The sequence below is a fragment of the Felis catus genome, chromosome C2, assembly GCF_018350175.1.
Source record: "Felis catus isolate Fca126 chromosome C2, F.catus_Fca126_mat1.0, whole genome shotgun sequence".
Lineage (NCBI taxonomy): Eukaryota > Metazoa > Chordata > Mammalia > Carnivora > Felidae > Felis > Felis catus.
The window spans coordinates 132,515,803-132,543,508 of record NC_058376.1 but is presented as its reverse complement, the minus strand read 5'-3'; the positions used below and the strand labels follow the sequence as shown (position 1 = coordinate 132,543,508).

The following is a 27,706-nucleotide window of genomic DNA, read 5'->3' as shown; positions in this document are numbered from 1 at the left end:
CATTCAGAAAGCTGAGTAGAATGTGTGCCCTTCACCTCTTCTCTCCTCCTTCTAGTACAAGTTCTAACAGGCAGGGAAAGGCCCGAAAGTGGAAGGAGGCGGGAGTAAGAAGTTGAGCAGTCTCCCAACTTCACAAAAGGTGGAAGAATAGTTAGTATATGGCTGTATCTGAAATTTTCTCACCCTACAAAGGCAGGATGTTTATGTGGCTTCTTTCCTCTGGTGGCTTCTTTTTTTTAAGTTTATTTACTTTGAGTTGGGAAGGGGCAGGGAGAGAAAGAGAATTCCAATAAGGCTCTGTGCTGTCAGTACAGAGCCTGATGTGGGGCTCAATCCCACAAACTGAGAGATAATGAACTGAGTCGAATCCAAGAATCAGATGCCTGACCAAGTGATCCACCTAGGTGTCCCTCCTTTGGTGACTTCTAATGACACGTTTTCTTGATTGGGTAGGGAATGCGGAGCGGGGGGTACTGCTTGATACAAACACAGGAGGCAGAAACAGAAAGGCTGTCTCTCATACCCTACTGATGGGCTGCCCTCGTGAATGGGAGATGCAGACAGACACAGTGGTGACCCTGGTGTCATATGTATGAAAACAGAATTTGCAGATGGGTTGGGCTTAGGTAAGGAAACCAAGTCTCAGAAATGAGTTGTGCTGGGCCACTTAGTCACTTGCACCCAGACTCCTACTCTTTTGATCCAACTCCCTACATTTCCAGGAGTAAGTTCAAGTGAATCACACTTTCCAAGGAAGTGCCCAAGAGTCAAGTGGGTATTGAGTGAAAAGGGCAAAGCCAGCATCCATAACAGTAAACAAAACAGAAACAAAAACCAAACAGTTGCCCAAAGCCTACATTAGACCCAGTGTTATTTCTACCCGTGATTTGGCACTGCAGTGGCCACGTACAGTAGGACTTCAGTGGCTTTAAGTCAGGGCAAGTGGTCCTGAAATTCCATGGTAATTGGCATTTCCCAGGCAGCTGCCTGGGTCGGAGCCACGTGGCGCACCCAGGTTTCTGCAGGCCCCGTGTTCATACGTGCATGATTGTTTCCATTACCACAGAGCCTGCTGGGGCCTTTCCAAGCTGGACCTGGGCTGAGACATGATTCCATGGAGGCATCACAGTCCTGAAAGAGACCCACAGGCCGCTCGGATGACACCAAAATAGACATGTGAAGTCCTGGCTTAGTTGGCTGGGAGGGGAGGGAGGGGTGGGAAGCTGTTCCCAAACACATCCACCTGATGGAAATATTCTGAGCTGGAATGAGCCGTAAATAAACTAGACTGTGCTAAAAACAAACATCTCCAGGGAGTTGGGGGGGTGGGCAGAAATAGATGCTCTTCACCTGCTGAAAGTGAAGTCAAGGTCAAGGGGGAAAGGGCGAGGAGGGATGGGGAGAGGTGAACAATGCAGTTGCCTCGGCAGGAAAAGCAACTTATGCTCGCTGAAGAGTTCTCCAGTTTCCAGGAAGAAATAAGAGAATTGCTTCAAATGATAGACTCTTTCATTAGTGGGAGACCACAAAGAATGTGGGGTGAAGCGAGGCACTGGAGACCATATATGGTCTGGAAAAATAAATGGTGAGGAGTGCAAATGAGCCACGTGAACCTGCCAGCCTCCCAGGTGCTCTTGGCTGGGAGAGACTTTGTGGAAAACCACAACCTCAGCCCTTAGCTGTGTGCCAAAGCACACAAAGAGCAGCAAAGGAGAAACTGCCACTGGGGTGGCATTGAAATGGTCCTGGAGTGCTGGTGCGTGTCCACCACCTTCACCACGTGCCCCAGGCAGGGTGGAACAATGGACCCTGCCACTCCCAGCTTACCCAACAGTCCAGCAAAGAAACTTGGAGGAATTTGAAGAGGAATATGATTGGCATTAATGTCATGTTTTATAACAACGTAGCTATAGTATTTTACCACTGAGAGAGAGAGAGAGAGAGAGAGAGAGAGAGAGAGAGAGAGAGAGAGAGAGAAGTGGCCCATGACAGGTAGAATGGATCTGCCACTCACAGCTGGGCCGTGGTGTTCTGTTGAACAAAATAAGTGTCATAGAACAGCCTCAGACAAGGCCAGTCTGTGACTGTGATGGACCAAGACAAAACCAGGCCAGTGCGTCATCATATCAGACACAGACAAAAGACCACCATCCAACCACAAAAATGGCCAGCCATCCCTCGATCCTTGTTAATATGCGTGAGTGCTTTTGCTTTACTAACCACAGCTTCCGTCTCCCTCTGCTCTGTTCTTCTTCTAGATAAGAACTAAGATAATCACAGACGAGCTCTCGCTCCCTGCCAGCATCTGGTCCAGAGCGAAGCCAGACTCAACTTCCTCAGAGTCTCCCCCAACATCACTGAGTGAAAGCCCAAATCCTAGAGTAAATCCTTTCTAGCACCCTCTTACCAAGATGCCACGTGGTTCCCCTGGGTGTGTATCCTCCCTCGCAATGAGTCCAAAGAGGCAGTCTTACTCAACTACAGGCGTGTTGCCGATGGGGAGGGGTTGGTTGGAGGCGCTTCGTACTGTATCTCAGGTAGTTGTCATGGGAGCCCCTTGCCTTCTTCCGAGCTCCCGACCTTTATTTCCCACGTTCCCACCGCGTGTGGAAGAATGTGGAGATCAAGAGAAGAACCCTAGAACCAGACTGCTAGTCTTTGCCTCAGTTAACTGATCTATAAAATGGGGGTGACGATGACGTTCAGGATTGCTGTGAGGATTAGGTCAATTTCTATACGTGAAGCACTTCAGTGGTGCCTACGCGTGTAGTGTCTTGGGTTTTGTTAATTTGTTTTGTTAATTTGTTAATTTGTCAATTTAGCAAACATTTGTGGAATATCTAGTGTATGTCATGTACTGTGCTAGAACATGGGGATTAAAAGCTGGCTTCCATCCTCCCAGAAAGTATATAGTCGGGAAAATACAAGGAAACTGTTTTACCCCATGGATAGGAGCTAACATAGAGGAAAACCCAGAGAAAAACATGGCAGGACCCTCAACATTGGCCTAGGAAGTCAAGGAAAGCTTCCTGGTGGAGGCGGCACCTGCCAGTTCTCGGTTAGTGAGTAAGAGTCTCCAGGATGGGCTAGGTGTCAGGGGGGAGGGGTGGGATATGAGCAGAAGGGCACTGGCAGCCCCTCAGCCCTTAGTGTCTACAGGTCAGGGGCACCAGTTAGACATCTTTCTGCCCCTCAACATGGCCTGGCCCAGTGCCTGAAAAAGCATGTACTGGAATGAACAAATATCTAATACCAAATCTGACAGGTTTCCCACAAACCAGTGCCTCCTCTGACCTTCCCATCTCATACTCTGACTCACTGTTGTCCCAGGTCCCGGCCACCTCAAAACCACCCTCGATTGTTCCTCCTCATTCATTCTTGCGGCACGCTTGCCCCCAGTTTCTTTCTCCCCAGTGACGTTTGCATTGGTTGCTTCCTTTTTTGTCCTCACCACTTCCATGGCCCTGACAGGCCACTTCCACGTCTGGCTGCTGCAAGATTATATTGATTTTTAAAATTGCATATGTATGGTGTATTGTTTATGAATTTCATTTCCGGGTAATAAAAGGGTCTTTACAAACAGAGGCATTGGCTCGGAGAGGGCCGAGGACCATTGGCATGGGCCAGTGGAATGTTCCTCCATCAGGGAGGGAGTATGTGGGAGTGCACGAAGCAGCCATTCCTGGGGAGCATCCACCAGCTGCCTGATGTCCGCAGGCAGGTCCTGGAGCACAGGGTGGAGACAGTAGGCAAGACCAGGTCCCTGAGAGAGAAGACTGAAACTGGGTTCAGGGCCCGAGAGGCATGTGGCGGGTGACCTGCCCAAGTTCTACAAAGTCAGAGGCTCGACGTAAGGGTTGAAGGTGAGGGTACCCTCACGAGACCCAAACTGGGAACTGTAAATGTACAGCTTTTGGTGATTATGGATATCAGTGCCGTGAATATTCTAGTACATGTGTTTTGGTGAACATATGCCCACTTGTCTGTTGCTAAACACCCCTGAGTGAAACTGCTGGGCTGTCGGGGTTGCCTGGATTCAGCTTTAGTAGATACCAAGCAGTTTTCCAAGGAGGTTGAACCAACTTACACCCCCCGCCTCCAGCCAATGTATGAGAGTTCTGCTTGTTCCACGTTCTTGCCCACAGTTGTTATTTCCTGTCCTTTTCATTTTAGCCATTCTGGTGGGGTGTGGAGTGGCTATCACCCCAATGTTCAGCCGCTGCAGAATGGATAAGTAGATTGTGGTTTGGTCACACAATGGAACTCTCTTCAGGGCTAACAGCTACAAACAACAACCCGAATGACCCTCACAAACACTGTGTTGAGCAAAAGAAGCCATACACTAGAATTCATGTTGTCTGATTCTATTTATATAAAGTTCCAGAATAGACACAATGAGTCCCTGGGGTTAGAAGTCAGAATGGTGGCGAGGTAGGTGTGCAGAGATTGGACAGGAGTTTATGGGGCTTGTGGATGATGGGGAGTTGTGTGTTTTGATCCAGGGGCCAGCCTCTAGGTTGTGTTCACTTTGCAGAAATCTGTTGGGCTGTGTGCTTATGATCTATGTCCTTTCTGTAAGGTATACTTCAACGTTGAACATACCCTAACATCGAACATGGGCAAGACCCCATGTTCAATAAAGCTACCAGGGTCCAGGGCCCCCGCCTTCATCTCCTCACACCCGTGTATTGAGTCATTAGACTGTAACCCTTTTGTGAGCATGGGTGACACCAAATGTGTGTGTAGAGTCTAGGATCAAGTATGTGTTTTAAAGCAGGGCTCCGGGTCTTGTATAGTCTATGCCACCTTGGGCCCTGGATGCCCCCTCCCTGAGCCTCCCTCTGAGGGCACCATCAAAGTAATTAACAAACACTTCCTTCTCCTCCTCTATTGGAGGTGTATTATGAGTCTGGACTTCTCGTTCCTTGTCACATCTACAAAGTGACAAGTCAGTCCACGAAGAAGGAGACATGGACTTTATTATGGTCATGGTGTCCATACCAGCTGCTTAACCATCTTCGTTGAGCAAAGGCTGGGGGAGGGCTACATCAAGTGGCAAACAGATGGTGCACTCACGTCTAACTGGTTGGAAATCACATTCAGAAGTCTGGAGTTTGCGGCATGGGTCTCCCTAGGGTTCAGGGGACATGACAGAGGCCCCGACACTGTCGGGGCTATGAGCAGCAATTTTCTCTGCACAGCTCTTCCCGGCCTGGATCAGAAGAAGCGTGGCAGCCACAGAGCATGCTGCCTCCTGACGCCCCCTCCACCCCCACTGTTCCCACCACCATTCTTCAGAGGAGGCCGAAGCCTGGTGAGTACCTCAGGGCTTGTGAGAGAACAGACACACGGGCTCCCCAGTGCCCACCACACAGCCCCCGCCCCCAACTTCCCCGCACTTGAAGTGAGAAGCCTCCAGATTCTTTTGGAGGGATCCAACCCTTTACTCTCACACAGCAGGTTGAACTCCAGAATGGGCATTTTGCAGTTTCTTGTGTGTGTCCATTCTCCCGCTGTCATAAATAAGTTATGGAGGGAGATTCTTGTCAGCAGGAAATTGGATTTGGAAAAGTGTCCCATCTCCCTGAGAACAATGAGGTGAATTTATAACTTTCTAGGCTCGCTTCAGTTGCTCAGAACAGAATTTCCCCTTTCTTCCCAAGTATTTATGAAGTTCCCTTCCACAGCCCATGTTTAACGTAGCCTGTTTCTGTGAGGGGGCGCAGGAAATGGTCCCCCTATAGTCATACTGAGGTGTGAGAGGGAACAGGATTTGGGAAGACAACAGGCCAGAAGAGTCTTGCGACTTGGGATTCTCGAATTTTTCTGAGAATTCTTAGACCTATACTGCCCAATGCAGTAGCCACTGGCCATATGTGTCTTCAACACCTCTCATGTGGCTCGTTAGAGTTGAGATGTGCTGTACATGTGAAATACGCACTGAATTTTGAAGACTTGGGATGAAGAAAGAAGGTAAAATGTCTCAGTAATGTTTTAATATTGAATAGATGTTGAAATGATATCTGGGACATATTGGTTAAATCTATTATTAAAATTAATTTTACTTCCTTCTGTTTACCTTTTTTACGTGGCTACCAGAAAATTTTAAGCTACCTAGGTGGCTTGCATTTCATTTCTGTTGGACGGTGCTGGCCTAGACATTAGGCAAAGGCCCCTGAAATGAGCTTCCTAACTCCATCCAAAGGAGCTCTTCTATCTCTATAATCTATTCAAGCCAGGAATGTCTCAGGAGAGAACAGGAACTTGGGGCCCAGAAGGTCATCTTCTTGGGACACCCACTGGGGTGTCAGGGAACCACCAATCTTGGGGACTGGATTGGGAGGCAGATCTGTGTTCAGGGGTAGTGGCCCTTCTTCCGTCCCCCACGTCTGACCCATGACCATGTGTTGCTTGCATTGAAGCTTCTCTCCCCAGACATGAAGAATTTCATCCTGGAACTGGAGACCTCACAGTCCTCATGTGTGCAAGGATCACTCGGCTCCCCTGGGCCCCCTGGCCCCCAGGTTGGTGCATTCCACCAGACCCTGTCCTGCTGTCTTCTGTTCAGAGCAGTAAAACCCACTGGGGAGAGTCTCTTAGAGCTGCCCTCTTCAATGCGACATGGGGGCCGCTTTTCTTTCCCTAGCTCACCTCCGGCTCCAGAGCCACGAGGCGAGTACACAGATTCCTCTTCTCGGGGAGAATGCTGGCCTCCCAGCCTTGATATCCTCACCTATGCAGCGGAGACAGTAATTACCCCCACGGTACTGGATTTGGGTGGTGGTGGTGAGGGGACCAGATGAGCTGCTGTCTAGATGGATATGATTATTATTATTATAATGATCATCAGATGCTTGACGACAATTGGTTGCCCCTTATGTGACCGTTGACCAATCCCCCCCGCCCCCCCGTAAACCAAGAAGTGCCTGCATTTGGCGCAGGAAAGCGGAGGTAATGGGGAACTTGTTAGTCTGAGCCTCATTAGACACTGTGACCAGGCAGCCTCCCCCCACCCCACTAAAGCTAAAGGAAAGAGTGAGGAACAGGTGAAATGTTCGAGAAAGGATTTTCTAGGCAAACAAGAGTACCCTCCAGAGACCCTGTCTCACAGACCCTGGCTCCCCTGGCTTGCCTGGGAGAGGGGGCCCAGCAAGGAGGACCGCCCCCTGGCCTGGGGCTCGGGGCCTGCTGTGGGGAGATGAAAAAGGGTACAGGCGGTAGTCAGTTGCCCAAGTGCCTTAGGAATTCTGTCACCCCTCCTGGGTGACCCCTCCTATGGCTTCCCATCCCAGGAGACTAAGGCCCCGCAAGAGGACCCCACCTGTATCTCCTACAGTGTATCATACCAACATTGTCCACCCAACGCCTATCTCTTGGGTCCTGAAGCATATCAAGCTTATTCCAGCCTTAGGGCTTTTGCGCTCGTGGCTCAGGCTTTTTGGAATGTTCTTTCCTCTGATTTTTACCACGGCCAGCTCCTTCATTACTCAGAACAGTTTATGGACCACCTCCTTAGAAATGCCTTCCTCAACCAGCCAGTCTACAGTACCGTTCCCCCGTCACTCTCAATCCCGATGACCTATTTTAATTCTCCGCACAATTTTCTCATTACGGTTTTCTTATTTTGTTATTGTTGTCGGTCTCTTTGGTCTTTTTATAAAGTATAAGCTCTATGGCGAGGACTGGCACACTATGGCCAATCAGATCTGGCAGCAGCCTGTTTTTGTAATTAAACTTTATTGTCTCTGACTGCCTTTGTGCTGCAAGGGCAGAGGTCAGTGGCTGTGACAGAGATGCTGTATCAGAGGCGTAGTTTAAGATATTTACTATCTGCCTCTTTACAGAAAAGGTTTACCGACCCGTGGTCCTAGAGCAGGGATATCGTCTGTTTTGTGCCCGGTCTGTACCAGTGCACGGGTTCTTGTGATCTCTCCATAAATATTTATTGAACGCAATAAAGAACACAAAACAGCACTTTGAACCCAGAAATGGCCAGAGGCTGCCACAGAGGGGCTAGGAAGTCTGCAGAAAAGCAAGATGGACACCGAGGAGCACCTCCCAGGTGGATTTTTGTCTTCCCACCTCCGGCAGTCTACACTGGTGGATCTCAGAATGCCTGAGAGCCACACGGCATGGGAAGGAAAGGGGGATTTTCTGCTGAACTCACACCCTCTCCAGCCCTGCTCGCACACCTCTAACTCACGTGACCCACTTGAGTCATTCAGAGAATGTGCTGCCCAGCTAGGTGGGGTGGGGGTAGTGGGAACATTTGCAGCCACTTCCATTCCTTAGAACATAGTGTAAATGCTGTTCCCAAGCAAAATGAGGTCTGTGAATCAGTAACAAGGGCGTCCTCTGGGAGCTTGTCAGACATGCAGAATCTCATTCTCTCCTCCCCTTCACACACCCCCACCCTCTCAATCAAAATCTGCATTAAAAAACATTTTTAATGTTTATTTTTGAGAGAGAGCGAGTGGGGGAGGAGCAGAGAGAGAGGAGACACAGAATCCGAAGCGCTGCACGCTGTCAGCTCAGACCCCGATGGGCTCAAACTCACAAACTGGGAGATGGAGAAGCTTAACCCACTGAGCCACCCAGGCACCCCAAAATCTGCATTTTAACAAGCCCCCCTAGTAAAACATCTGCACATCAGAATTTGGAAAGCACTCTAGCAGAGCACAATGGCCTGGTAAAATCCTTCCAGCCCATTTTAAGAAATCGAAAAAACAGGCTTGATAATAAGAAATGAGAGAATGGAACAGCGTTCATCCTTGCAAGGGGACTGGACAGGTGGCAGGCACACTGCCCTGGGGCTCCCTGTCACCATGGGCTCCTAGACTTTGGGGAGCAGGCAACCTCTGCCCCTCTGAGTCACAGTCTCTGGGAGCCCTGGCACCCCCTAGGCTTTGATCCTCAAGGACTGTGTACCCTGTACCCTGGGCTATCAATCCAAGCTGGCCCTCACAGCCCTGAAGTAGGGCCAGGTGCTGGGGCCAGCGCAGTCCCCAGCAGGTCACTGGGCAAGTGGCTGGGGAAGTGGGGGTGAAACCACCCTCCCAGGAAGCCCTATTTCCACACAAGGGTGTCCAGACCAGGAGTGAGGAGGGAGAGAAGCGGGGAGGAGGGGAAAGTTAGGGGGAGCAGGGGGGCTTGAAAGAAGAGGTAAGGTGGGGGCAGGGGAAGGAGAGAAGGAGAGAGTGGAAAGGGAAATGAAATGATGACTTTGCCTCTTCCCATCCCGTAAACAGGAAAATAAATCAAAGTCTGGTTCCCAAACTTAGCTGTACATTAGAATCCCTGAGAGCTTCGGGGTACCTGGGTGGCTCAGTCGGTTAAGCAGCCAACTACAGCTCACGTCATGATCTCATGGTTCGTGAGTTCCAGCCCCGCATCGGGCTCTGTGCTGACGGCTCAGAGCCTGGAGCCTACTTCAGATTCTGTGTCCCCCTGTCTCTGCCCCTTCCCTGCTCATGTTCTGTCTCTCTTTCTCTCCCAAAAGTAAACATTAAAAAAATTTTTTTTTAATTTAAAAAGAATCCCTGAGAGATTCAAAAATTCCTGATACCTAATGCCTCTTTCCTTGAGATTGTGATGTAATTGATCTGGGTTGGCTTGCTCAGGATTTTCAAAAGATCCTCAGGGGATTCTAATGTGCAGACAGCTTTGGGAACCACTGAGGGGACTGTTTATCATTTGGACAAGTCTCAAAGGAATCATATTTCAAACAGGCTTTGTGGTAGGTGTGTTCACCACCAGATCATGGGGATAAAATTGTGGCCTGCTACAAGTTGATGGATTTCCTCTCTGTCGTACTGGGGAATTTGGAAAACAGTCAACCGAGCATTTCATAGACGCGTGAACAGAAAGCAGCTGCATATTGGCCGTGGGTGTGGCAGGCTTTAGTGTAGTGGGTGCTAGAGTCCCTGAGCTGGAGTCAGCCCCACTCCTGGGACTGGGCAATGAGACAAAACGCACCATTGCCCACATTCTTAATGTCTTAAAGAAGGCTTTCACTGCACCTGGTGCCCATAGATCCAGCACAGAAATTTCTAAGTTGGCTGCTCCTATATGCAAAGAGTAACTTCCCTCTTGTCAGGGCCCCAGGGGGGCTTGGTTGAGAGCAGCTGAAAAGCTATGAGAGGTGGTGACGCATCTTGTTTTCTGCAAACAGCGTTTCTTCAAGACTCTCTAGTTCTAACCACGGCACCCCTGGAAGCACAGCTCAGGGAAAGTTACCAGAGGACAAGGAGCCTGGGTTGGAGGGCACAAGAGGGTCCTTCATGGGGACCTTGGAGCCCCGAGTCTGCTAGAGGGAACCACGCTGCTAGAGGAGCCCAATGCGAGCCTCCCTCGCAGTCACGCCTCCCTCCCCACCCATCCTGCCTTGTTTTGATGGAGACCTTTTCATTTCTTATCTTGATTGCATAGGGTCCACCGGGACTTCCTGGCAAGATAGGACCAAAGGGAGAAAAGGTATGAGTCACTGCCTTCTTCAGTCCACCCCTTCTTGGTAATTCCAGCCTGTTTCCTGGGGATGCCACTGAGAATTTTCTGGTTGAGATTTCAAAGAATGTGCTAATTCTGCCTGAGAGAGTGAGGATGGGCTCCGTGATGGCGGGGCTGCTGCTGCAGGTGTGAGATCCCGCTGGCGTATTTCAGCTTGGCCCACTGACATGGCAGGGGTGCTGTGAATGGCCAAGCAACCAAGCCACATGCTCATGCCCAGCCGTCAGCCCTACTAAGCTCTGTGCTTCCAGAACTCCTCTTCCACAGAAGCCTCTGCTTACCTGTCTTCTCCATCCACAGGGGGAGCTTGGCCTACCAGGAAGAAAGGTATGGTTCATGCTGTTCTGTCAGCATTGCACGGGCAACTGTTCTCTGTGTGTGTGCGTGTGTGTGTGTGAGTGTGCGTGTGCACGCTCTTAGGGGTACTCTTAGGGGTAGAGGCCACCAGCAGTACACTTCCTTAGACTCCAGTATCCAGGTGGAAAATGATGGCACTGCCATTCTGATGACAGTGGGCTTTTTCTGCCTGTTCTTTTTTTTTTTTTTTTTTTTTTTTTTTTGAGAGAGACAGGGAGCGTGAGCAAGGAAGGGGCAGAGAGAAAGGGAGAGGAAGAGAATCCCGAGCAGGCTCCACACTGCCAGCACAGAGCCCCATGTGGGGCTCAAACCCACGAACTGTGAGATCATGATCCGAGCCGAAACCAAGAGTCAGACACTTAACCGACTGAGTCACTCAGGTGCCCCATTTTCTGCCTGTTCTTTTGGTCGAGAGCCTGCTACTGCCAGGCATCTGGACCTCTCCCAGAGGCTGCCAAGCCTGCCCAAATTTCCCCCAACCTCAGACCATCTCATTCTGCCACCCATTAGGGAAATCATCCAGGGCCCCAACCAGTGGCACTAAATGACTCTTACTGTCTATTTGATTAAACTGGAATAAAGTGCAAAACAGAAGCCAATAGCTTTTGCCTTTTGGCCCAGCTGAAATACATAGGAGTCACTTAAGGTCATAGGGACTTTGAGCGAACCAAACACATGTTACCAAGGCTCTCATTCAGGTCAGGAAAGAGTAAACCAGCAGCCACTCACTGTGGTCAATGGATGTTGGCACTGAAACTGTAGGTCTCAGTGATAGAAGGCGGTGTAACACTGTGGCCAAACAAGATGCTTATGATTCTAAATATAAATTATTAGTTTTCTGGTTAAATGTTCTATTCAGATGGTTTCACTATCAACAAAAGCCTCAAACAGACCTTTGCAAGCAAAATTACATCCCTCAAGGACACAGATCACAGCTCCAGCCAAGGCACAGGGGTTATCTGAAGCGCTGGGCTGGAAAGCATTCTGGGATGGTCTTCATGCTCAGAACTAACGAGGGCCGCGATCAGTTAGTGATGTCTGCCATGAAAGTGGGAGGCAAGAGTAGAAACGAGGACACGTGTTAGCATTTGTGATCTCCAGTTTAGGGGTTGAGCCTTCCACATGTCTAGTTAGGCTAACTGTGAAATTAGCCAGTGGGTGCAGAGGTTGAGATAGACCCCAGGTCCCGACCCCCACTTCCTCTTGTAAGGTTTGCTCTTGCATGGCTCCTGGCTTAGGTTGGCCTCCCTAGAAGCAGAGGTAGAGACCACACGTGCCATGTAGAAGTGAACACATTAAGGGAGTTCTCTCAGAAGGATCCTGAGGGGAGGGGAAGCCGGATGGTGCCGGGGAAGAAGCCCAGCTTGGGTGTGGTGTCAGATGAAGTCCGTCTTCAGCCTCATTGCTAGGGGATCTCTGGTGTGTGAACAGCACCACAGAGCTTGTCCTGTCCTGACGTAAGGGAGCTGGGTTATTGGCTGCAGGGAGAAGAGGTGCGTGAGTTGCCGGGCAGCTCCAATTGACCATTGGCAGATTCCACAATTACAGGTTGCAGGAATGCGTTGTGGCAGGAAGGCAGGTAGCCACTGGGGGGATGGGCACAGTGAACAAGTGAAAAAGATCTTGAGGGAATACCAACAGCATCTGCTGCTGTACCCCAAACAAAACCCCACCCCATTCCATGCCATATCCTTGGGAAGAACCTGTTGGAATGCAAGGAACATTTGGGTGAGTGGGCAGGTGAGTGGAGGTCATGAGCCAAGAAGTTTAGAATCCCTTCTCTATCACCGTCCTTCGCCGCACCACCCCCACCCCCACCCCTGCACCTTCCATTTCTTGAGTAGAATAAGAGCTTATGTGTTGACATAATATAACACCAAACTCTTTAACTTATGTGTAAGTGACCCAACCTTCTAGGCTATCAGTCACTGGAGGGTGGGGATGAAGGACCTAGAAGCCATGCTTAAGGGCCCCACAGTCCCCTCTGAGCTCCCAAAACAAATCTCATTTCCTGGAAGGAAGGAAACAAACCCAGTTGTCCTGACTTTTGTTGTTCATTTTTGAAGGGTAGACCTGGCCCCCCGGGTGTTCCTGGCATGCCTGGGCCAGTCGGCCCTGAAGGACCCAGGGTAAGTATGGCACACTCTCAGGGTTCATGTGGTATCAGAACATGAGGGGGGATGTCAGCCCCCCGGCCTTTGGCACATAGTGAAACTTGTTTCCTTAAGAGGAGGAGGATGAAGAAAGGACGAGGACTGCCCAGAGGTCCCCAAACACTTGGGGACCTTTACTTGAACTATAAGACCTTGGCCCGTCCAGCAGCTCTGCTCCTATGAGCGGGGGTGGGGGGGGAGAATTGAAGGGCCGCTCCCCTCTTTCACAGGGACCCCGGTTCTCCTTTGTCCTCAGAGGTAGCCTGAAATTCTTTGGTTTCCCTGAGATGACCCACGAGGTGCTTGTGTCTGGAAAGCTGTGCGGGAGTTTGGGGGTTGAGGGTGATGGGCACGGGCCAGCTGGAAAGACTGAAATCCTGCATTTAGCTAAGCTAAATGCTGATGAAATCCCTTCTTCAGACAGATGATGGAAAGCTGACACATCCACACCCATACCTTTGTTTATATTCTTCTCCCTTTGGTCAGAGACTATTGGGTGCAGATTTGACCTGCAGAAATCAGGGACGGGCAGGTGAATGCCACTGTCTGCTCTGATTCAGTCACCAGCTGTATTTATTACACAGGATAGAAAACTGTGTTCCCAGTCCTCTTAGGAAAAGTCCCAAGGATATTTTTCCAAAAATCTACTTTATAGGTCTGAACTGTCCAATATGGCAGCAATTACCCATATGTGGCTGCTGAGCCCTTAAAGTGTGGCTGGTACAACTGAGGAACTGAATTTTTTATTTTAATGTAAGTTTGAATTTAAAAACCTTTACTCAGTTCAGTTATTTGAAAACATGAAGGCATGTTTATAGCAACTTGAATGTGTGACTCTGCTGTTTCAGTATAAATTTTATGAAATCTAAATACAGATCGAGTATTTTGGATGAAAATTTAATGCCTGAATTGAGATATGATTTAAATATAAAATACACAACAGATTTAAAATATCTATTCTAAAAATCAGATTCTAAAATATCTCATTAATTTATATTGATTATATGTTTAAATGATAATCAGATTAAATAAAATATATTAAAGTTGATTTCACCTGTTTTACTTTTTACCTGTTTTACTTTTAATGTAACTTCTAAAAAAATTCGAAAGTATGTGGCTCATCTTATATTTCTACTTTTCAGCACAGAGGGTGCTGAAAGTTCCAACTACAAACCATTCTGAGGGGCAACAGAGCCCACCCATGAGTCTTAGCCCCCTGTCTCCGTAATGCATGCCCAGAGGCTGATGTTCACTCTGTTTGACTGCAAACCTAGGGTGAGAATATATGAAAATGCCCGAAAGGCCCTCCCTATGCAGAGCATAAAACAGGTGAAGTTTTCTGGGGTGTTGACATTTAGTCCTGTGAGGCCCGATGCCCCCATGCTCTCTCCCCACCCTCTCAAAACCTATTCCAGGAAAAGATCAAGCATTTGTAGCATATTAGCATTTAGTTTGGAGGTCTGCTCTGCCTTGGGCAATTTCATTTTACGTTTAATCTCAAATACCAGAACGAAGTGTGAACTATGGAGCCTTGAACCCCTGGGAGTGAGCAAGGGAGCATGTGGGGTCCTCAGATTCACAAGCCAGCCCCAATGCCCCTAGTTCCATCATGATCTTGCCCATGATTTTCCTGGTTCTGTTTCTCTAGTAAATGTCACCGTTGGTCCTTTTCCCCATCTTCTTCTGATTCCCCCAGGGTGAAAAAGGTGACCTGGGTGTGATGGGCTTGCCAGGGTCAAGAGGACCAATGGGCTTCAAGGTCAGTGTGTTGGTCCAGATGGACATTCCCGGCTCTTCTCACTAAGGCTCTGGAGCAGCTGCTGTCCACAAAGATGGGGGCTGGGTGGGGCTGCTGTCCTGGGCTTGGGGAATGTCACAGATACCAGAAAGCCCAGTGCCGGAGTGCTTGTCTTTACCAGCCCTTTGGGGGACATCATGCCTGGGATGCAGGGGCATAGGGATGTCCTTCCTGTTATTCTCCTGGGCAGGGAGGGTCAAGCTTCTGAACAAGGCAGATGGAAAACTTTGTTCAGGCCTTTGGGGGTAAGAAAAGCAATGTTCTTTTTAGGCCTAGTATAAACATAACCCTAAGGGACATCTTTGTGTTTACTGCTACATAGGGCGAATCGTAAATGCACCTTTTGCTTTCTTTTAGGGCTACCCTGGATCCAGAGGGGAAAAGGTTAGTGCTTGTCTCCCATGGCTTCCCAGAGCCTGGTCTGGGCTATTGACTCTGGGGTCAGTGATGAGCAGAAGACAGGCCCAGGTTTCTCTTAAGTTAGCACCTATAGTGACCATTCCTAGATATCCCCCTGTCCTTTGTCATTGGACTGAGAGAGCAGGGAAGGGCCTCCCAAGGCAGGGCGAGTAGGTTAGGGAGGAGCTCCCAGTGGAGGTAGAGGCCCCTCACGTGGAGCAGATTAGTAGCCGAAGTCTGTACTGGTGGAGGGGGAACACAGCCTGCCTGCGGGGCACTGGAGGGAGATGGTTGGTGTTGTCTGTAGACCAAGCTTCTACCACACAACTTTCTCATCTGTCAGAAACCAAACCAAGTAAAAAAAAATCCAGCCAGAACCTGGGGACAAATTTCCCACAGGAGGAGAGAGGATCTGGGACCCAGAATTTTCTGCGAGTTGTCTTTTATTAATGCAAGGGTCTTTGTGGTCCAAATAAAAGGTAGACCACAAAACATTCCTTCCCCGGGCAAGTCACCTGAAGCCTACTTCTTTGCCTGTAAATGAGTGTGTTGGCTTAGGGAGCTTTCATTTTGAAACTCTCCAGTTTTACCCCAGGGTATTAACTCTTTGATTCCCTCCTGTGGTTTCCTCCTAGGGATCCAGAGGTGAAAGGGGTGACTTGGGTCCCAAAGGAGAAAAGGTAATGGCCTTTGCATGGAATGATAAACTACAGAGGAAATGGCAGCCCTTGCCCACCGCCATCTTGTGGGCTGTCCTACTGACTGACTGACTGACTGACTGACTGACTGACGGCTCTATCTTGAGAACAGCTGACCACACTCTTCCACAGCCCTTTCAAGCACTATCTCAGAGGCAGTCACTATGTGTGTTGCTCTCTTCACAGGGTTTCCCGGGATTTCCTGGAATGTTGGGGCAGAAAGTAAGTACTTAGAAGTAGTAAGAATAGGCCTCAGTAATAAATTGGACCTTCTTAGCACCACAAAAAGAGCTCTGGGCAGGGAAAGTGGGTTTCGTCGTGGAAGGTTTTGGTTTAGAAGGGGAGCAGGTTGCTGTGCATGTTGGTGAGAGGGTGACCACATGGTCTGAGACCTCCCTCCAGTTCAGTGGGAGGGAAAGGATGCCCCGTCTGGGCAGAGAGGCCTTTCTTTGCATTTCCTGCCTCTTAGAGGGCCATGGTAATGTTCAGAAGCAGCAAGCGTCAGACAGTTGGATCAGATCTGAGCTGCAGTGGTCGAGGGCCCCAGCGCGAAGCACAGGCATCTTTGGCCTAATGCCTTTGTTGAAGACCCTCAACCTAGACCCTCTTGGAGGACAGTACATGTACTGTCAGAGGCACACAGAGCTATTTTAACTGGGTGACAACAACCCTTTTTTATTTGCATTTTTTCATTTAAATAGTTAGCTATTTAGTGGGATTTCATGGATATCTTGCTGGGAACAAGTCTTAATAAAAATGGGAGTTCATTCAGTTGACTTTAAAAAATATCCAGCAACTAACAGTAGAGCGGTGTGCCGATATGACAAAATTTGTGGAAGTGGCAAGTGACTAATAGATTTCTGGAACCTTTTACTTAGGGCCAGGGTCTAGAAAGAAAGGGGGGTGGTGAGAGGAGGTGTTGGGATAAAGAGAGCGTGCATAAATGTCCCCTAAGAACAACTGTATCTAACATAGTAACTTGTAACAGGGGTTCCTCATGCTTAAGGCGTTGGCCTGGGAGATGGTCATTTTCACCTGAGCCTCAGAGAATAGTATTCTTCAAACATGCAAATGCATGCTTTCTTAGAATTCTAATTGTCTTTCAAATTTATCTTAAAGTTTTCTTTTTCCAACTTGAATTAACAATTTTTATCTGACCTGCTGTCAGTAGAGCTTGCTTGCTTATTTATTTGTTTATTTATAATGTTCATTTATTTTTGAGAGACACAGTGACAGAGTGAGAGCAGGGAAGGAGCAGAGAGAGAGGGAGACACAGAATCTGAAGCAGGCTCCAGGCTCTGAGCTGTCAGCACAGAGCCCGACATGGGGCTTGAACCCATGAACTGTGAGATCATGACCCGAGCTGAAGTCGGATGCTTAACCGACTGAGCCACCCAGGTGCCCCGAGCATATTTAAATAATGTCAGTCATCTGCCATTAATTTATTATTATTTACCACTGCCTTAAGCTGTCAAAAAACTGTTCCTGCTATTCCCTAGGTGGAGTGTTGGATTAAAAATAATTACATAAACAAATTAAAGGAAACATTAAAAGAGAAAAAACTAATCTGATTTAAAAATATTAGGCTAGGTTTTCATTCAGTGCAACAGTGAACATCAAAGAATAATAAGTTACTGTGGAATTAAGTGTGACAGCTGGCCTCTGCACCATTTACTAGGCTTGCCATGTAGAGTTCTCTTTCCCTTTCATGGCAGGCTGTTTTAAGACAGAGATGATATGATAATGGTAATTAGGTCTTAGAAATTAGATCAAGAACTTACTGTCTGCTTTCAGTTGATGAAGAGAGGGGCCACACTTCCTTCTGCCAATCTTTAAAAAAAACAAAAAACTTACACTGTTTATGCTGCTGTTTTTCCAAGCCAAACAGAACACCCCCTGACCTCCTCTAAACAACCAAGGGAAATGGTGCATACATCTGCATAGCCATGTAGAATCCATGCCGTTCTCCCACACTCCCTTTCTGTCCAGATGCTGGAGGACATGACAGGTTGGCAGGAAATCAGAGGTTTAAGGACAGTTCTTGATGTGGCAAGAGTTGATGGCTTGGGTAGGGGCCAATTTGTTACGTTGGCCGAGTGACTGATCATTTCAGAGCTGTATTCTTGATCCTTACTCTTTATTAGTATTTCCTGAAATTTTCTATTATGTTATACCTACTCTGACTTCCATGTGAAGAGCCCACTGGGTATTTATTGTTCTGAGTGCCTGGAGGAGCTCTTTATGGACACTGGATGCTGACTAACCGAAACTCCCCCGGTTGCTGTTGCTAAAGTTAGCTTGTTGGTGGTGCGTTCTGGGCTGTGGAAGGATAACTGGAGGTAGGAATGGTGTTCTGTAGGCTCCGTCACCCAAATAAACAGGAAGTGGGCCTGGAATCCTAGCAGTACACGAGGAAAGAGAGAAACTATAGTGGAGAAATGGGTTTTACAAAAGGTTGGCCTTAAACTATGGAATTCTTCAATTGGTGCATTTGGTTCTGATTGTTCAAAGTAGGGCTTTTCAATTAGAATATTGCTTCCAGGGGCACCTGGGTGGCTCAGTCAGTTAAGCGTCCGACTTCAGCTCAGGTCATGATCTCACAGCTTGTGAGTTCGAGCCCCGTGTCGGGCTCTGTGCTGACAGCTCGGAGCCTGGAGCCTGCTTCTGCCTCTGTGTCTTCCTCTCTCTCTCTGTCCCTACCCTGCTTGTGCTCTCTGTCTCTCATAAATGAATAAATGTTAAAAAAAAAAAAAAAAAAGAAGAAGAAGTAGAAGTATTGCTTCCATGCCTTTTGTAGTTATTGAGCATTTGAATATATGTCTGGAACATTTTTCCCCACGGTTTTCATCTAAATCAAATGAAAGTGAGCTAGAACTGAAACCAGTTTTTACAGAAGAGTAGGGAAGTGTATAACCCTACATAAAGGTCCTTACGTGAGCAGAAACTTCCCAAAGATGATAGTTGTCAAAACTGTGTCCAATCATTCAAAAACTCACAGATTTGAATTTGTGATAAAAACAAAATACAGTACAACATAAAATTGCAACTAAAAGAGAAAGCATTTTCCCCTGGCAGCTTGCAGCATCACAGGCATACATATCACGGAAATGCAAGAATCTCCTACTTTGTCTGTTTGGGATGGTGATTTGGGACACAAAATATGTGGCGCCCAGGAGCTGTCTGTCTTGGAGAATAAATAACCCACCCAGGGTAATCTTTCCTTTCTCTTCCTTGAAAAATCTATCCACTGATCACATGACCTCATCACTTTCCCAGTCTCTCAGACTGTCCGATTGGAAAAGGTCCGGAACGATCCAGTGTACTGCCCTCATGACCAATGATTGGTCTGTCTACAGACGGACCTGCAGAGGAGTGCCTGCTCCACATGCATAGATTCCTCTCTTCCTTCTCTTTCTTCTTTCCAGGGTGAAATGGGTCCAAAGGGTGAGCCTGGGATAGCAGGACACAGGGGACCCAGAGGAAGACCAGGAAAACGAGGCAAGCAGGTAAGGATCCCAGTGCTTACCACACTCCTGAGGTCATTCCCTCCTGATGTAGGCAGATGGGGTAGAGAGGCAGACAGGTGGAGCCAATCAGCATAGGCACAGTCCCCAACGTCCTCTAGGCTGGTGGGCAGAAAGAGCACCACTTCCAGGAGCTCCTGCTTCTCTAGGCTAACCGAGGTTTGAAGCAGATGGGCTAGAATGCTCCGTTCAAACTGTGTCCAAGGCCAGAAGCAGGAGTGGATCTTTGCTTCATACGAACAGGTCTGCCTTAACCAAAGCAACTGGGAATGGAAGCCAGATCTTGTTGTTTACCCAGAAAACTTGCTTTTTGCCTCAGTGCTCCAGACACAAATGGAGTTTGGGGGAATATCCAAATATTCGCTTGCTGTTGAAAGGTCTTCTGAGTCTCAACAATAGAGTGGTTTTTCCCTACTCGGGCCCCTGAGCTGTAAGTGACTCTCTTTATGGGCACTATTAAGGGCTTGGGGAAATTGTTCATTCTGAACGCTCCCTGGTCAGCAGGCACTTGTGATGTGAGAGGGAGAGGAAAGATGAAGGCACATTTGCCTGAGCTGCCTTTAGAGCTGTGTTGAGTGCCTCGGAGAAGCTTCTTGTCTTTTCACTAATGGACAGGCATCATTCCTTTACTCTTTTGGTTGTCTGTTTGTAGGCTTTTCACCTCTTTTTCCATTATAAATGTAATACGTGATCATCACAGAAAACTTGGAAAATTCAGAAAAGTAGAAGGGAAATCATCTGAAGACCTAACACCCAGACATAACCCTGTTACCATTTTGGTGTGTTTCCTTCCAGTATTATTTCTTTGTGAACTTTCTGGTTGTTTGTTTCTTTTATATCCAATATCTAGTTGTTGTATCCTAAAACTTTAACTTAAAGTCACACATTTTTGCGCATTCCTGCACATATTTATTAAGCTCTTTTAAATGTCTGCATTGCATTTTGTAAATGAGTAAAGCAGTAGACTGCTTGGACGAGAGAGGCCTAACTAAAATTATATACAGATGCTGAGAGGTGAATATCTTTGGGCACAAACCTTTTTCCATTCTTATGTTTTTATTCTTTTCTTAGGCTGGGTCCATGGTTCTCAAACTTTAGCTTATATCAGAATCACTTAGGGGGCTGATTCGATACAGATTTCTCCGCCCCAGGTGCAGTGGTTGTAGTTCCAAGTTTGCCTCCTATTGTCCCCAGCACCTAGGCCTTATTTTTTAGAGCATCTGATGTAATTGACCTGGCATGGGGCTGTAGAATGGGTTGTTGTGGGGTTTTTTGTTTTTTGTTTTAAAGCTTCTCTATATGATTCTAATATGTAGCCAACGTTCAGAACAATGGTCACAGTGTGAAGCCAATTCTGGTCTTTTCCAAGTGAACTTAGGAATGACACAGGCTCCAACCCCAGATAATACAAATTCCATTATAACTTTTGAAGTCGTAATAGTCCAGTTCAGTTTTCGAGGTTTTACGATGGCTGGCACGTCCATGACTTCACAATGATGCCACAGATACCAATGTCCTAAAACCTAGGCTCAGAAAAAGGAGGAAAAAAAAGGGAAAATCTTTTTCTTCCCTACTGCTCATCCCATGCAGAAGGCTTTATGCTTGAAGTTCTAGAAGGCTTCTGTGCTTCTAGTGCCCTTCTAGGGTGGTATTTGTCTTTTCCTGGTGAAGGCTGGAGCCAAGACGGCTATTTCTTGACACTGTTGAGAATGATTCGGTTGGGACATTCTTCAAACTACACCAGCGCCATGTGTGGGAGCTCAGAGAAATGAGCTCATCCTTCCTACAAGATGTTATAAACAAGCTGAGTATGCTCTGAACCCTCACTGCCTGTCTGGTCAGCAGATACTTGGGTTGTTAGCTTTGGGAGCCTGCCATTGTGGTTTGTTTTTTTTTTTTTAACATTTATTTATTTTTATTATTTTAACGTTTATTTACTTTTGAGACAGAGAGAGACAGAGCATGAACAGGGGAGGGTCAGAGAGAGAGGGAGACACAGAATCTGAAACAGGCTCCAGGCTCTGAGCCATCAGCACAGAGGCCGACACAGGGCTCAGGCTCACGGACCACGAGATCATGAGCTGAGCCGAAGTCGGACGCTTAACCGACTGAGCCACCCAGGCTCCCTAACGTTTATTTATTATTGAGAGACAGAGAGACACAGAGCATGAGCAGGGGAGGGGCGGGGAGATGGAGGGGCACAGAATCTGAAGCAGGCTCCGACCTGTCAGCACAGAGCCCGACACGGGGCTCAAACTCACGAACCGCGAGATCATGACCTGAGCCAGAAGTCGGACGCTTAACCAACTGAGCCACCCAGGTGCCCCTGTTGTTGTTGTTGTTGTTTTTTTTTAATCATGAATTAGTTTCCTAGCATAGAGTCTTATACACCAAGTGTTGTCAGGCCAGTGGTGCTAAGAGTTTCTGGAGGTTAATGTAAGTCAATCCAACTCCTGGAATCAGAGGTCCAGAAGGGACTTCAGGAGATTAGAATTTCACAGCCAGAAGGATTTTAGAGAACAACTCATCTCTGTCTAGTCACAAGGAACCTAAGGGCCAGGGAAGTAGAGTGATCCCAAGCCAGCACTGGAACTTAGAGAGTTGAGACCTGCTTCTCCCCACACACCTTCTCTCTTCACCTTCATGCTTCAGCGCTTGCTTTAAACCAGGCTCAGGGAAACGGCTCTTGACTCTATGATACAAATCTTCAGTTAAGGAGACAGAGCAGCTTCTTTGAGAGGGATCACCAAATTTTATGGCAGTAAAGGAAGAAACAATGCCTTTCCTGGAAAGCGCTGCTCAGTGAGTCCTGCTCATAGAGATATGGCTTGTTCTGAACAAATGACAGATATGCAGAATAATCCATTATTGCTGGTGTCAGAATCAAGGAGTACCTTCCAGCCCCTTCAAGCTGTGGCATTTCCTGTGCTCATAGATGATGTGGCTTTTAGAAAAACAAGCCTTAACTGTGGCTATATTAAGATGGTGTGACCTCCTTTGCTATTCTGGGACCCATCTTAGTTACCAAGCTTCAGCTTGGGCCAAGGATTAAGAACTCCTTCCATCAGGATGGAATTGGAAATAAACTCTGCCCTTATAGGTCCCATATTAGGACTTTAAGAACTATGAATGAATGAATGAATGAATGAATAAATACAACAAAAGAATTTAAGAAGTCCTTGGACATTGTCAAGAGGTTCCCCAGAGCCATGTTGACAAGGCAGCAGGCCACATGTCACTGTTGTGATTGAAAAGGAGTGCCCTGCCTGCCTGCTTCCCAGACTTGGGGAAGATTATGTTTCATTACATGGGCAAGCTTGCCAAGGCACAAGTGTACAAAGGGGATCCAGGTCAAAGATGTCGTGCATCAATCACTGTCCAGTTTAGCACCAGCATACGAACACACAGTAAGCAAATTGTGGAGGGGAAGAATCTACAGATATTGGTTTCTAGGACCATTCCTAAGAGCAGCCCTAAGGAGGGAATCTTTGCTCTTGACCCTCTCAGAAGAGGCAGCAAAGAGAACATCCTATGTGGAATGGCTACAGCTACAGGTGTGGCTCTCTTTAAGAAATTAGGCCTTTTCTAACCACGTGAAAAAGATGAAAGCAAACTAGCTGCTGTGATCGTCAGCTTGGCTTCCTTAGCCCTTGGTTCTGTGCAAAGCGGTTTTTCACCTCTGAGATCTTTGTTAGCCTCACAACAAAGCTGCGAAGGTGTGTGCTTACTGGCCCCATTTTACAGATGAGAAAACAGGCACCAAGCAATGACGTGAGTTACCCAGGGTCTCATGGCCAACGTGAAAATCCAGGTCTCTTGACTTCCAGCTCACCAGAACTGCTTCCCCTTTGTGTTTTCAGTATCTTCCTCCTCCCTCATTTAATCTGGGGAAGAGAGGTGAGCAAGACAAATTCGGGCCCAGAGGGAGCTTATGTCTCATGGAGAGACATTGATGAAAGGACCACACAAATATTGGTGCATTTCTGACCTGGATAAAAGCCTGGAAGGAAAGAGGCCCAGTTCTGAGAGCCTGTGACCGGGAGGACTGACTTAGTCTGGCAAGGCCAGGGAAGGCTGTGCTGCAGTGACATTTTACGTGAGAGCTAAAGGCTGGGAGGCAGTTAACCAGGCAGAGGAGTGGAGAGCGAGTTGGGGCAGAGAGGAGGGGGGAAAAAAAAGGCATGATGCCCTTGAAGACCAAAAGCACCAAAAGGCTGGAACGTGACTAGAAAGGCCAGCCATACAGGCCTGGGTCTTTATCCTGAGAGCAATGGAAATTCATTCGACGGAAACAGGTCTTGTGGTAAAAGAAAAATGGTCTTGGTGAGCAAGCAGAGCCCTGAGGTTAGGCCCAAGTCTGCTGCCTCAATGCTAGGTGACTTAATGTACATCTCTGCTCTTTCCTGAGCTTCTGTTTCCTTCTCTGCCCCGTGAGAGGAGTGGGTTGGATTGGTTCCTTTCAGCAGTCAGTGCCATGTTTCCAGAATAGAGCAAGAAGTAATGTCTACAAACTTGTAACCATCACAATCTCAAATGTCACTTTCCCTGAGCTTTTTTTTTTTATTTTTTAAGTAGACTCCATGCCCACTGTGGGGCTTGAACTCACGACTCTGAGATCAAAAGTCACACGCTCTACCAGCTGAGCCAGCCAGGTGCCCCTGCCCTGAGCTTTTTAGGAGTTTGGGGGTCAAGGCTTCTGGGGCTGAATCCTGCTCTGGGCTCCTGCTCCAAAGTGCAAGGCGGTCCCTGATTTAGACATAAATGGGGAAAGAAGTTTGCCATGTCATGTTGTCATAACAGGCTCTGCCTTTCTCTCTGTCAGGGGCAGAAGGGAGATAGTGGAGTAATGGGCCCACCAGGCAAGCCTGGGCCTTCTGGTCAACCTGGCCGTCCAGGTCCCCCAGGCCCCCCGGGCCCCCGATCCGCAGGTAAGAGCCACACTGCTTCACTTGATCCACAGTGTTGCCCTCCTAGCAACCTCCCCAGAGAGGGCACAGCAGAGGTCTGCCTTGTGTTTTGAGTTAGAAACTACCAGAGATGCTTTTAATATATTTAAAATTTCTCCATAGCTTGGCTCATTCAACTTCTACACAAGAGAGATAAACAATATCCTGACTCTGTTGTAGCATTTTGGAGAACAAATAGAGGAGGAAAAAAAAAAGAAAAAAACATAATTACATTGGTGATGTCATTTATACTTCAAGTGAAAAATAACAGGCACATTTTTCATCAACTAACACCTTTTTCTAGAAAAGCCGTTCATGGCTCCAAGCAATTTACTTAATCCTAGAAGTAAAGATGATGTGGCCGATTTTTCTATCTTGTGTGGTGTCGTGAAAGCGTCCTTGTTGGTTTACGCTGAATATACAAAGAAACCCTGAAAAGAAATCAAAGTCTGCCATCGAAGAGGGCATAGATACACTGCTTGTTTACCTTGTTTAATTTGATGCGCTAAACCCGTTAGTTTGTTCCCTCGTCAGCTCCAAATATGGCCTTTCAGAGCACATTTCCTGCATAAACACAGCATCTCTAGGTCTGAGAAGACTCTTTACCATGTAGGGTTCTTGGCTCTCAGTTATACACAAGGAAACAAAACAATTGGTATTACAATTTTATTCTTAACTTAAAATGAAGGCATTTTAAAATTCTACATTGTACTTTTCCTCCCTGGGTCTATGGGAATATATTCACAACCATGTAATGCGATGGTCTAGAAATGTCATAATTTGTTAGCTCCTTTAAACCAAATTAAAGCTGGCTCTGAGATTCAAACCTTCCGGGATGCCAGGAAAGTTCCATCTCAGGTATTAAGAGGTTCTCTCCACTCCTCTAACTACCTAAAAAGAGTTGGGCAAAGATCCTGGGGATTATGGCAGAAAAACATCAGGGGAGTTCCCTCCAGCCTTTGATCTGCCCTGTTCACCTCTGAGATGCCCGCTATCCCAGGCCACGTGGTCCAAGGGTGCCTGGTGACTGCCATCTTCATGTCATGCTCGGGTATCGGAACATTGCCAAGCCTGGTCCCTGTGGTTCAGTTTCCCAAGAAGTCCCATAGCTATTCCTTCGGAGACCTTCCCTACCTTATCTCCAAAACACAGGGGGTCCCTCTCTCTCCATGTCTGGAGTCATCTCCCCTCTTCTGACCTCCAGCGCCTTGCTTCTCATATTCCTCATGCACCGCCACCCGTCTCAGGAGCTTTTTTCTCCTGAGAACAGAGGGCAGAAAGGCAAAAGTCTTCACACAGTACCTGTTTTTGGCAAGGGCAAGAAAGCACAAAATCTTGCTACGTCCTTGAAATTGGGAGAGGAAAAAGTGAGAAAACAAATGTCAGTTAGCACGACAATAAGTTATCTTGCCGCACCTATTTCTGTGCTGTTAAGGGAACTAGATTGGAGATGCATCCTGGGCCATGTGTCCATGCCCCACAGTCTGTTTCTGGGAATTGACTTGACAATCCCTACAGGGGTCCTTCCAACTACACTTGACCCTCGAAAAATGTGGAGGTTAGGGGCGCCAATCCCAGCACAGTTGAGAATTCACATATAAGCTCCTGAATCCCCCCAAACTTAACTACTAATAGCCTGCTGTTGACTGGAAGCCTTCCTGATAGCAGTGGACTAACATATACTTTGTGTGTTATATGTGTCATATACAGTAAGCTTACAAGAAAGGAAGCTAGAGAAAAGAAATGTTATTAAGAAAATCACAAACAAGAGAAAATGCATTTATAGTACTGTGCTGTAAAAAATCTGCATCTAAGAGGACCCATGCGGTTTAAACCCGCGTTGTTCAAGGGTCAGTTGAAGTCCTCTTCCTCGCTTCCGGCATGAGTAATGTTCCCCTCAAGGCCCAGGATCATGAGCTGCCAGCCCCAGGGACCGAGAGCATGGCGCGAGGCCTGAGTTTTCTTTGGGGAGGACTCTCTTGGCCCTTGAGGTGTTTAAGCAGTTCACAAAACTGAGGAGAGTAGCCAGGCTCTTGGGGAGCAGTGTGGATGCAAAGAGAGGTCATTAGGCCAGCCCTCTGGTCCACCCGATGAAACCGTCTTCTTCTGTCAAAGCCCTCTCTTCAGTAAGGCCTTCCTTGGTCCCTAACAGGATGGGTCTCCTTTCCCTGGGCCCAAGTACATATTGCCTCTCTGCTATGGCCCTTCAATGATAACTTTTCTGCAGATGTGTTCCATCTTCCTTCTAGATGGCAAGTCCTCGAGGCAGTGTCGATGGCCGGTCAGCTTTACCATCCCATGGCACCTGGCAGGTGGCCGGGGCAGGGCTGTGCACCACAAGCACTCGCAGACATGGGCCATTTTGGTTCTCAGGCTGTCCCCTCCGGGTGATTGCATAGCAGGCAAGCAGGATGCAGTCCATTTCTGACTCAGGTCCCCTTCCTGTGCCTTCTTATGAGTCACTTCCTTTCTGGGGAGCCTCCCAGAGTGAAGGGGCTAAAGAAAATGGGGCAATCATCCTGCTCTTTGGAAACCTTTTTTTTTTGAGGGGGGCAGGGTGCAGGGTAGGGAAAGAAGAGGAGGGAGGAATTTAAAAGATAACTTAACCTGGACCTGGGGCCAGTTGGATAATTGTCAAGAATGGGAACAGGCCCCAGAAGTGATTCCTGAGACTGTCTCTGGAGTCTGATAAAAGTCCCACACCCACTCAGGACAAATACATGTCGTATCTGCGCCCAAGATTCTGCACACTGCTTCCCAGAGTTCCAGAACCCCTGCCCCAGATCCATCTTAGAATGTCTTTGGGCTCTGTGAACCACAAGTCAAACAACCCTGGTCTTATCCAGCCCTCCCTGTATAGAAAAGAACTTTGAACCTCAGAGAAAAGGGACTTCCTGGAGGTCACAGAGCTGACCGGTGGTGGCCTTGCCGGCCCAGAATCAGTCTGTGGCTCCTGGTCTAGAGACCCTTCCCACTTAGCCGTGCGGCCTCTGCTGAGGCAGAGTAAGAGCTGGGGGTGATGTGGAGACTATTCTGTGGTCCCTCTGCCTCCTCGCAGATTCCCATGTCAGGCCTGCTCCCGCTGCACAGCCAGCAGCGATGGGAGGCAGTCTGGGCACAGATGGAGAGCCAGGTCTTCTGGCTCCACGGGACGGTGGATCAGGCAGGCCCGCTGGACCAGCTCTGAGAGGCCGAGGTGGGGCAGTTCGAGTTGCTGTGCCCTTCAGTGGATCCTGGCAGGAAACAGGCAGGGGTAACAGATGCCCTCTGACAGCTGAGAGGAAGCGGCAGGGAAACTGCAGTGGTGGCAGGAAGCGGGCTCCCT

The 27,706-nt window shown here is 48.0% G+C and overlaps 2 protein-coding genes and 1 long non-coding RNA gene across 4 annotated transcripts in view; 2 read left to right on the top strand and 1 right to left on the bottom strand.

Moving 5' to 3' along the window:
* The window catches only part of HACL1 (2-hydroxyacyl-CoA lyase 1), an 88,829-nt gene extending 83,596 nt beyond the window's left edge, over window positions 1–5,233 (top strand). The window contains exon 21 of the transcript XR_006585510.1: window positions 5,202–5,233. The gene's annotated coding sequence lies outside the window, so the exon portion shown is untranslated. The remainder of the gene's footprint in view (window positions 1–5,201) is intronic.
* Window positions 1–27,706, top strand: part of COLQ (collagen like tail subunit of asymmetric acetylcholinesterase) — a 60,194-nt gene that overhangs the window by 22,415 nt on the left and 10,073 nt on the right. For both annotated transcript variants that reach the window (XM_003992132.4, XM_003992134.5), the window contains exons 2-12: window positions 5,202–5,314; window positions 6,423–6,524; window positions 10,429–10,473; window positions 10,807–10,833; window positions 12,930–12,992; window positions 14,713–14,775; window positions 15,172–15,198; window positions 15,849–15,893; window positions 16,098–16,133; window positions 19,337–19,417; window positions 24,258–24,363. In XM_003992132.4, the coding sequence (XP_003992181.2) occupies window positions 5,202–5,314; window positions 6,423–6,524; window positions 10,429–10,473; window positions 10,807–10,833; window positions 12,930–12,992; window positions 14,713–14,775; window positions 15,172–15,198; window positions 15,849–15,893; window positions 16,098–16,133; window positions 19,337–19,417; window positions 24,258–24,363 (708 nt within the window). The remainder of the gene's footprint in view (window positions 1–5,201; window positions 5,315–6,422; window positions 6,525–10,428; window positions 10,474–10,806; window positions 10,834–12,929; window positions 12,993–14,712; window positions 14,776–15,171; window positions 15,199–15,848; window positions 15,894–16,097; window positions 16,134–19,336; window positions 19,418–24,257; window positions 24,364–27,706) is intronic.
* LOC123380138 lies at window positions 14,069–18,088 on the bottom strand. The gene is made up of 2 exons (XR_006585517.1): window positions 17,693–18,088; window positions 14,069–15,051 (listed from the first exon to the last, which is right to left on the bottom strand). It is a non-coding gene; the product is annotated as an uncharacterized LOC123380138 (long non-coding RNA).